The sequence below is a fragment of the Hyla sarda genome, chromosome 4 (genome assembly GCF_029499605.1).
Source record: "Hyla sarda isolate aHylSar1 chromosome 4, aHylSar1.hap1, whole genome shotgun sequence".
Taxonomy (NCBI): Eukaryota; Metazoa; Chordata; class Amphibia; order Anura; family Hylidae; genus Hyla; species Hyla sarda.
The window spans coordinates 62104296-62115380 of record NC_079192.1 but is presented as its reverse complement, the minus strand read 5'-3'; the positions used below and the strand labels follow the sequence as shown (position 1 = coordinate 62115380).

The 11085-nt window shown below is 39.8% G+C and overlaps 1 protein-coding gene across 8 annotated transcripts in view; it reads right to left on the bottom strand.

Annotated features, from left to right (window-relative positions):
• LOC130368010 (zinc metalloproteinase-disintegrin-like crotastatin) overlaps positions 1–11085 on the bottom strand; it is an 83759-nt gene that overhangs the window by 47139 nt on the left and 25535 nt on the right. For all 8 annotated transcript variants that reach the window (XM_056571168.1, XM_056571161.1, XM_056571165.1 and 5 more), the window contains exon 2: positions 5094–5176. Coding sequence is in view for 7 of the 8 variants with exons in the window: in XM_056571161.1 (XP_056427136.1) it covers positions 5094–5176 (83 nt within the window). In the remaining variant the exon portion in view is untranslated. The remainder of the gene's footprint in view (positions 1–5093; positions 5177–11085) is intronic.

Sequence of the window (11085 nt, the reverse complement as noted above, 5' to 3'; positions counted from 1 at the left end):
TCACTTCACAAGTGAGGTATCTGCTAAATTCCAATACCCAAGGAAAAAAATTCTAATAAAAAGCAAAATAAATCAGTCCTCTCGGTTGTAGAATAACAGTATAGTAAAAATGTACAGTGGTCCCTCAGGTTACAATATTAATTGGTTCCAGGACGACCATTGTATGTTGAAACCATTGTATGTTGAGACCATAACTCTATGGAAACCTGGTAATTGGTTCTGAAGCCACCAAAATGTCATCCAAAAATCGGAAAAAGTGAGAATTAAAGAAAGATAAGTAGATAACTAATTCAGATAAAGCAAATCCTTACATATAAAAGTAAGAAAGATCTGCTGGGAGCTGTAATCACTGTCTGTCAGTGTTTCCCAACCAGGGTGCCTCCAGCTGTTGCAAAACTCATGCAAGCATGCTGGGAGTTGTAGTATTGCAACAGCTGGAGGCACCCTGATACGGAAACGCTGGTCTATGTAGAGGACAGGAGCTTCTTCAGGGTCCTGTATAGTAAACACAGTGTCCTAAAAAAGTATCATGGAGTCGCCCTCACCTGGTGTCCAAATGACCAGCTAACCCTGGCACAGGTAAAGAGTAGTGAAGAACATGTGATTCCTCCCTGTACTGTAAGGGGCGCTACCAGACACCAGTCAGTGCATGCACTTCAGTAATACAGGGGTTTTACCAGTGAATGCCCATTCTGATTGGTCAGATCTTCCAGCGATTTACATGTTTCTGGATTGTCTGTACATTGTATGTTGAGTCTGGTTTCAAGTTACAATGGTCCAGAAAAGACCATTGTATGTTGAAACTATTGTATGTTGAGGCCATTGTAAGTTGAGGGATCACTGTAATAATTATTTATAATAACATTATTACTATACTGTTATTCTAAAACTGAGAGGACTGCTTTCTTTTGCTATTTATTAGTAATAAATATTGAACTGAATACATTAAGGCTATGTTCACACATTCAGGTTTTTAATTGCAGTTATTGAATGCAAAAGCCAGCAACAGAGGAGAAATGGAGAAAACGTATGAAAGGGAAAAGCTTGCAATTAATAACCTGACCATGTGAACACAGCCTTAAGAGGTTGTTTCCATTTTCAAATCTCTCATTTAGGAATTTTAAAGGGGTATTCCAGGCCAAAGCCTTTTTTTATATATATCAACTGGCTCCAGAAAGTTAAACAGATTTGTAAATTACTTCTATTACAAAATCTTAATCCTTCCAATAGTTATTAGCTTCTGAAGTTGAGTTGCTGTTTTCTGTCTAACTGCTCTCTGATGACTCACGTCCCGGGAGCTGTGCAGTTCCTATGGGGATATTCTCCCATCATGCACAGCTCCTGGGACGTGACATCATCGAGCAGTTAGACAGAAAACTTCAGAAGCTAATAACTATTGGAAGGATTAAGATTTTTTAATAGAAGTAATTTACAAATCTGTTTAACTTTCTGGAGCCAGTTGATATATATAAAAAAAAGTTTTTGCCTTGAATACCCCTTTAACATTGCCTTTGTATTGTCCCAGTCCAATATAAACTACAATAAGGGGATTAAACATGTTATTGCAGATATCATTTCTTCCAGACACAGCAGGATGAGTGTGGTATTACAAGTTGGCTCCATTCACTTCAATGGAAATGAGCTGTAATACCACACACCACCTGAAGACATGGGTGGTGCTGTTTTTGGAAGAAATTACCTATGTGTTTTTTTTTTTTTCCGAAACCTGGATAACTTGCAGGAATATTTGGACTGTTTTGGTATCACAGACGTAGCTATATATATATGTATAACACAGACATAGAGGGGCATAGCTCTAACCTCCACCACTTTTCTATTTCCTTGTGAAGTATGACCGTACTAAAGAAAACAAAGTATAAACCAGTTCTGCATTTGCAGGAAAGGATGTATGTTTCACAAGTAACCACACAGAATAAACCACAACTACAGAAGTATATAGATCAGTGGTTCTGCACAAAACATGACTAGCTTGTCAATACCCCATACTAGAGATGAGGGAACTTACTGTAAATTCGATTCGTCACGAACTTCTCGGCTCGGCAGTTGATGACTTTTCCTGCGTAAATTAGTTCAGCCTTCAGGTGCTCCGGTGGGCTGGAAAAGGGGATACAGTCCTAGGAAAGAGTCTCCTAGAACTGTATTCACCTTTTCCAGCCAACGGGAGCGCCTGAAAGCTGAACTAATTTACGCAGGAAAAGTCATCAACTGCCGAGCCGAGAAGTTCGTGACGAATCGAATTTACTGTAAGTTCGCTCATCTCTACCCCATACCATAGGCATTGAGTCAGTCTATATATTGTGTAGTTTAGCTCGGTAGAGACAGGCAAACGGCATAAAACACCAGTCAGACACTGTTCAAATGCAGGGCTTCCCATTCAGTTTGTTGTTCAAAAACAATATATAGCCGTATTCACAAAGCTAAACATAACTGTACAAATTACTACTGGCCACCCGACAAAACAAAATTAAAAGGTGTTACTTCACTCCACTGGCACTTGCCACAAAATCCACTTTTTGAGGCTGCAATTCCCACCTGAGGGTCAGGTTCCTCTCACCCTGAATAGCAGACTAATTTTCAGCTACACCCAGTAACCAGCTGAATTCAGCACCTGTGCTGATCAGGGTTTGTCTGAAAACCGGACTTGGCCCATGAAGCGGAATGAAAGACCCCACTGCCAATCCTGCCTTTCAAAAGTCCATAGCAAGCAAGTTTTTCTAGAAATGTAACTCTTTCCTGGCTTTCCCATATCTCATTTAGCTTTCTTGGATGAGACATGTGCCTCCTGAAACCTGGACGCTACATGTGACAGGTACCTTGGGAAACTATAGCGATCACAGACTACCATTCATGTCACTGTCTCACAATATACAGTATTTAGAGATAAACAAATAGATGAATAGATCAATAGATAGATAGATAGATAGATAGATAGATAGATATGAGATAGATAGATGAATAGATCAATAGATAGATAGATAGATATGAGATAGATAGATATGAGATAGATAGATATGAGATAGATAGATGAATAGATCGATAGATAGATATGAGATAGATAGATATGAGATAGATAGATAGATAGATATTAGATAGATAGATATGAGATAGATATGAGAGATAGATAGATAGATAGATAGATATGAGATAGATAGATAACTACTCAAAAAAAACTTTAAAAAAGTAGCAGCACCCCCAAACAGCATAAGGTGCAAAAAACTGAGCTTTATTGGCCCATGTAGTGCAGTAGATGCTCAGTTTTTTGGACCTTATGCTGTTTGGGGGTGCTGCTACTTTTTTTTCAGTAGTTATCGATGGACACGGTCTGCGACTGGGACCACAGTCATCGCTTGCACCCCTATCTACTCTCCATGACCTGCTGAGGTTGTGCTGCCTATCCTATATTTGTAGATAGATAGATAGATAGATAGATAGATAGGAGATAGACAGACAGATAAGAATTAGATAGATAGATATGAGATAGATAGATAGATAGATAGATAGATAGATAAGAATTAGATAGATAGATAGATAGATATGAGAGAGATATGAGATAGATAGATAGATAGACATGAGATAGATACATAGATAGATAGATAGGAGATAGACAGACAGATAAGAATTAGATAGATAGATATGAGATAGATAGATAGATAGATAGATAAGAATTAGATAGATAGATAGATAGATATGAGAGAGATATGAGATAGATAGATAGATAGACATGAGATAGATACATAGATAGATAGATAGGAGATAGACAGACAGATAAGAATTAGATAGATAGATATGAGATAGATAGATAAGAATTAGATAGATAGATAGATATGAGAGAGATATGAGATAGATAGATAGACATGAGATAGATACATAGATAGATAGATAGATAGATAGATAGGAGATAGACAGACAGATAAGAATTAGATAGATAGATATGAGATAGATAGATAGATATGAGAGAGATAGATAGATAGATACAGGGAAGAATGGAGCAGCACATCCACAATCAGATAGTAGGTCGGGTGTAAGCAGGTCGCTGGAACCCCGGTCCTGGGTCCAAGTTACATACAAAAAATAGAGAGATGACCGTAGCACTCCAAATGATCAAAAGTGAAAAAGTTACTTTATTCCATGAACGGGCAGTGACGTTTCGGTGTTCTCACAACAGGGGTTGAGAATGGTGTTATGAGAACACCGAAACGTTGCTGCATGTTCATGGAATAAAGTCACTTTTTCACTTTTTTAAAATATAAAATATCAGTGCAGCTCACAATTCCCCAGCCGAGGTATGGTGACTGTACACCTACATCAGGTGTATGCTAAACGTAAAGAAAAAAATAGTCACCCCTCAAGGTCAGTATCACACAAGCTGATACATGGTGGACAGAAGGTTTTTTTTCAAAAATATGTGCCTCAATTTTATTTTTTATTAAGTTTATTAAATAATGTTGACAAATGTCTAAATCAGAAATAAAAGAATAAAATAACTAAATAAAATAATGCATTCTCAGTAGAGAGGAAAGGGCCATTCTGAATGCTTAAGAGCCCTGAAACGCGTCTAGAGCATATTTAATGCATCCACCAATACACTAGTATTAGTGTATAAGCCTGCACTGAACCATTCCACCTGTACTGAACAGATTATCCGGCATTTACCTCTTGCAACATCTGCAGCCCCCCAGTTTCCAGCCCACTGCCTCTGTTTCAGGGCTCTTAAGCATTCAGAATGGCCCTTTCCTCTCTACTGAGGATGCATTATTTTATTTAGTTATTTTATTCTTTTATTTCTAATTTAGACATTTGTCAACATTATTTAATAAACTTGTATAATTTTTCATCCAAAAATTGAAGCACGTATTTTTCAAAAAACCTTCTGTCCACCATGTATCAGCTTGTCTGATACTGACCTTGAGGGGGTGACTGTCTGTTTTTTTTTTCTTTTTCACTTTTAATTATTTGGAGTGCTTCGGTCATCTCTCTAATTTTAAATAGATAGATATGAGATAGATAGATAAGAATAGATAGATATGAGATAGATAGATAAGAATAGATAGATGCAGGGCAGGGTACTGTACCTGAGTGTCCCTCTTGTGTTGTGCATGAAGCTTTCGCGGAAAGACCACCTCATAATTTTGGCCCTCTGGTATTTCATTGAAGCCTGCAGGAGATGACAATAGGATTAGTAATATCATACGATTAGAATAGAATATTTTCTTACTAATGACAGTAGTGCTGGGCGGTCTACTGGTTCGCTTACACTCACCAGTATGTATTTTTTATATACCGCAATACCGGTGAGTGTAAGCAGAGCAACGACGCGCTGTGGGCGCTGGGCAGGTGAAATTTTCCGACCCTTGGCCCTGCTGCGGGCAAGCAGGGCCGGAACTGACAAGCGTGACGGCACTCAGCAGTGTGTAAAAAGCGGGCTCCCGACTCCTGCCCTCTCCATACTGTGTGAAAATATGTATCTAAAGCTTAATCATCCTATAGTGACTTCAGAAACTATGATGTCCCCAGTACTAGTATAGACCTATTTCTACTATGTGTGAACCCAACCTTAAAGGGACAGTGACCAATTATTCAGTCACCTGCTCATAAGACTGTAATGTTCCAGTCTGCGTGGACTAGCACAAAGTTTTCAAGTTGTTTCCATGTAATTCTAGTGTCCAAAGGTCTTATTCCTGCTCTTTGCACTACGGGGACAACTTATTTAACAAAAGAATTGTTGGGCTCAGAGGGGACCCTCAGGTTAGCTACATCACCCTACCACATGAAATTATCACCATCTATGTCCCCAAGAGACAACTACTGGCTAGCCTGCGCTAGAATACCCATGGTCCCCATGGGTACTATATTATGGACGTGCAAATGTGGCTTTAGACTAGATTGCGGTGCCTTGTTATGTTTTACCCCATGACAGCGGATATACTGTTGAAATGCGCCAGAGTTCCTACCACTGTCTCACATGCTGTGCACAACATTCATCATGTGTTTTACACACGTTTTTCTGCTGTGTCCGACAAGTGGGCATGACTTAGATAAAAGTGTTTATAAAAGTGTTATGGGTTTAGATACATTTAATATTAGCGGCATTGTAAAAAGTTGGACATTTTCTGCATAATCTTATTCTACCCTGTGGGTGGCGTAGAAATCTATAAGGCATAAAAATGCATACATAGTCAGAAACAATATCATAACGTTGGCGCATTTGATACTAACTGAAGCAAAAAAATTCCAAGCTTGTAAAAAAGAGTAAAAAGGTGCAAACTATAAACCCTTTGTGCTTGGTTGACATTTGGCCTGTAACTATAAAAAATCTGAATATAAAATGCTTTAGGGCCTATGGGGGGTTGTATTTCAACCCCCATGACTAGGACTGATTTAAGGGGGTGGTTAACATGGCATTGTCCAGTGGTCACATAAGGGGAGATGAAAAAATAAAATAAAATGTGCGCTGTCTATAATCTTAGACATCATCATTTCACCTCCATAGAAGCTTAAAGAGGCACTGTCATTGTTGAAAACTTTTGGTATATTGCAGGACTCATTATAATATAAATTTCACAATATACAGCTGTTAATTATTTTTTTTTTTATTTATACCCGAAATTTAAGCTCAAAATAGCCGCCACTAGGGGTCGCCTCTCATTTAGCCACACAGACTAGTCTGGATTTTGCAACATCCTGGATACTGGCCGTAAAGCTTGCCGATATCCAGTATAGGCGATCCCTGCAGTATCATGTAGAGTGTATACGCGGGAACACACTGCCTGTGAACGAGCACAGGGAGCGCCCACACACAGGCAGTGCTGAAAACACTCACAGGCCCTACTGGAGTTTTTGTCTAAACCTAAACACCCCGCCCCCCCTACCCTGTGGCCTCCGGGACACACACCAAGGTTAGTTTCATAGTAATTCAGCCCCTGCGGAGCAGTGGGCGAGGCATTTACCTTTCATGCTATTAGGCGCGGAGGAGTCTGCAGCCGAGCTCTGTGCTGTCTGTCCCTTGTGCTGCTGCAGGATAGAGCTCTGTACTAGAGGCCTGCATTGTGATTGTGCCCCTCCTATGTCTCCTCACCCTGCCATCGCCACCATGTTTGCCATTTTGTGGAGCTCGACGATCGTGACTGTACCTGTACTGCTCGTGCTGCGGCCCCCGGCTTGGTCTGTAAGTGTCTGCATCTCAGCAATTATCCCACCAAGGGCCTCTGCACATGGGGCTTAGTGCACTGCAGAGCATTGCACCCTAGTGTCTTCCACAGACCCTAGTGTGCAATGCTCTACAGTCTGCTCATACCCCCACCTGTTTAAGAATTTACATACACACACATGGAGGGGGAAGGGGTATGTGCATGTGTAATTGTACAAACTATTAAAATTTAACATTATGTATCCCGTACGGTAAATGACTGTTAAATACCATGAAACCACCCAAATTTAGAAAAATACCATGATATACATTTTTGTCCATACCACCCAGCACTACTCTGTGTATCCTGATGGGGAATTTTAGGCCATGCCCTAGTTTCCCCACTGTGTCTGCTCTTATATGGTGCAATAACCCTATTAAATGCTTACACCCAACTTACACACATATACAGTGGGGAAAAAAGTATTTAGTCAGCCACCAATTGTGCAAGTTCTCCCATTTAGAAAGAAAAGAGAGGCCTGTAATTTTCATCATAGGTATACCTCAACTATGAGAGACATAATGAGAAAAAATCCATAAAATCACATTGTCTGTCTGATTTTTAAAAAAATTATTTGCAAATGATGGTGGAAAATAAGTATTTGATCAATAACAAAAGTTCATCTCAATACTTTGTTATTTACCCTTTGTTTGCAATGACAGAGGTCAAACGTTTTCTGTAAGTCTTCACAAGGTTTTCACACACTGTTGCTGGTATTTTGGCCCATTCCTCCATGCAGAGTTCCTCTAGAGCAGTGATGTTTTGGTGCTGTTGCTGGGCAACATGGACTTTCAACTCCCTCCAAAGGTTTTCCATGGGGTTGAGATCTGGAGACTGGCTAGGCCACTCCAGGACCTTAAAATGCTTCTTACGAAGCAACTCCTTCCTTGCCCAGGTGGTGTGTTTGGGATCATGATTGAAAGACTGGGACTGGGAATGGGAATGAAAGACTGAGCCACATTTCATCATCAATGCCCTTGCTGATGGAAGGAGGTTTTCACTCAAAATCTCATGATACATGGCACCATTCATTCTTTCTTTTACACGGATCAGTCGTCCTGGTCCTTTTGCTGAAAAACAGCCCCACAGCATGATGTTTCCACCCCCATGCTTCACAGTAGTTATGGTGTTCTTTGGATGCAACTCAGCATTCTTTCTCCTCCAAACACGACGAGTTGAGTTTTTACCAAAAAGTTCTAATTTGGTTTCATCTGACCATATGACATTCTCCCAATCCTCTTCTGGATCATCCAAATCCTCTCTAGCAAACTTCAGACAGGCCCGGACATGTACTGGAGCCCCAGATCGAGGGAGATTATCGGTGGTCTTGTATGTCTTCCATTTTCTAATAATTGCTCCCACAGTTGATTTCTTCACACCAAGCTGCCTGCCTATTGCAGATTCAGTCTTCACAGCCTGGTGCAGGTCTACAATTTTGTTTCTGGTGTCCTTTGACAGCTATTTGGTCTTGGCTATAGTGGAGTTTGGAGTGTTACTGTTTTAGGTTGTGGACAGGTGTCTTTTATACTGATAACAAGTTCAAACAGGTGCCATTAGTACAGGTAACGAGAGGAGGACAGAGGAGACTCAGAAGAAGTTACAGGTTTGTGCGAGACACAAATCTTGCTTGTTTGTAGGTGACCAAATACTTATTTTACCAAGGAATTTACCAAATTATTCATTAGAAATCCTACAATGTGATTTTCTGTATTCTTTCCCCCCATTCTGTCTCTCATAGTTGAGGTATACCTATGATGAAAATTACAGGCCTCTCTCATCTTTTTTAAGTGGGAGAACTTAAACAATTGGTGGCTGACTAAATACTTTTTTCACACACACTGTAACATTGTATTAATTTGCTCTATGGCTGTTGGTTCCAAGCTGGATACTCCTGCCACTTTTTTGATTCGTAATCCCGATTTTTCTCCGGGTCAAAATGTTACTGGATTTGGATGGTGGTACTCTAATAATTCTTTTAGATTGTATGATTGGTAAACACCTTATGACCTCTACTCAATTTTAGGAAAACATTTTACCGTCCCGAATCAGAAAGGTAACTGTAGGAATTCTAGTGTTTTTGTTTCTCTCACAGATGTTTCATGCCTAGAAAGCAGTTAAATACCAAGGACCCACCTACATACTTAGGGCCTAACTACACGGGGCACTCATCGGCCAAACAGACAGACTTCGGCTCGTGTTATAAGGGATATGTGGCTCACAGCTGATAGCAGCAAGAGCTGTACAAATGATCCAGCGATCGATCATGCTGCCCTCCTCACTTAAGTCATGTAAACGAGCACTGATCTACGAGAGAGTCAAACCATTAAATAAGTCCCTTTCAGAACAGGCTCACTGGCAGGTATCATGGTGTGAACAGCTCAGCAAAGAGAGCTATAATGTTTTCCGGAGCTCACATTTTACACCCTCTTTTTGGGCTAGTAGGGTTTTTTTTTTTCCATATATAGAGACCGCGTTCGGCACTGCACATTAACTCTGACTTCTTTTGCAATAAACCTTCCACAGACCACTGCGTACTACTCCGCAACCTTGCTCTAATGTGCATAGTGCAAATTAAAAACCGATGCAAAAAAAAAAGTTAAAAACAAATACTACTATGTGAATCAACATGTACCAGGGGATCAAAGGAGATTGACTGTAATTTAAATAAAAATCGCTGAGTCTATCTTGTCATTTAATCCTACTGTGCCTTTCGCTCCCGTGCGTAAAATCCATTTTGCTTCACTTTGAAGCAATGCTTTTTTCCTGTCTCCGCCGTCTTTGCTGTAACTCTTTCTTTCTATTCCAAAGAATTCAAATACGGTGGAGTCACCATTGTGGTCTTCTATTACATGTTTTATTAACCGAGAGGAGCCCTTCTGTGTTTTTAGTGAATAATTGTGTTCACGGAATCATGTGAGCATGGGACGTACCGTGCAGCCTATGTAGAATCTCCTACACGCACACACGACCCCGTAAACCACATACGTAGTACGGCATCTACACAACCATCCTTCCTTGCCTCTCGGGTTGAGGGTTGAAGTTTTGAGTAACATAATAAATATTATTTACACTGTCATACGCCATACAGTATAAGATAGAGATAGGCATAAGGCTATCCTTCATATAAGATAGAGATAGGTATAAGGCTATCCTTCAAATAAGATAGAGATAGACATAAGGCTCTCCTTCATATAATATAGGGATAGGTATAAGGCTACCTTCATACAAGATAGGGATAGGTATAAGGCTATCCTTCATATAAGATAGGGATAGATATAAGGTTATCCTTCATATAAGATAGGGATATGAATAAGGCTATCCTTCATATAAGATAGAGATAGGCATGAGACTATCCTTCAAATAAGATAGAGATAGACATAAGGCTATCCTTCATATAAGATAGGGATAGGTATAAGGCTATGCTTCATATAAGATAGGGCTAGGGGCTATTCATAGTATTTTGAATATTGGGCAGATGGGGCAAATGGTACTTGTGTGACGACACATTCTATGTATCTATGTATCATGTATTATGTTTGATAGGGCGCTGTACAGTCATCTGAAAAGATTAATGTTCTCCTCCATTATATGAGCTCATATCACAGGTTTGGGAAGTGTCTGGGGACAAGCTTGTTGTGTGGTTCTGAGAGCAACCTGCAGAATTATAGCTCCGGAGTAACTGCAGGATATAACTTAGGATCAGTACAAGATAAGTAAGTTATGTATTAACAAAGCTACTCAATTATTCATTAGGTCTCTTATTCAAGTTCCCCTGGAAACAAATGTGCAATAAAAAGTGAAAAGAAAAAAAAGCTTATCTACATACCGTATATACTCGAGTATAAGCCGACCCGAGTATAAGCCGAGACCCCTAATT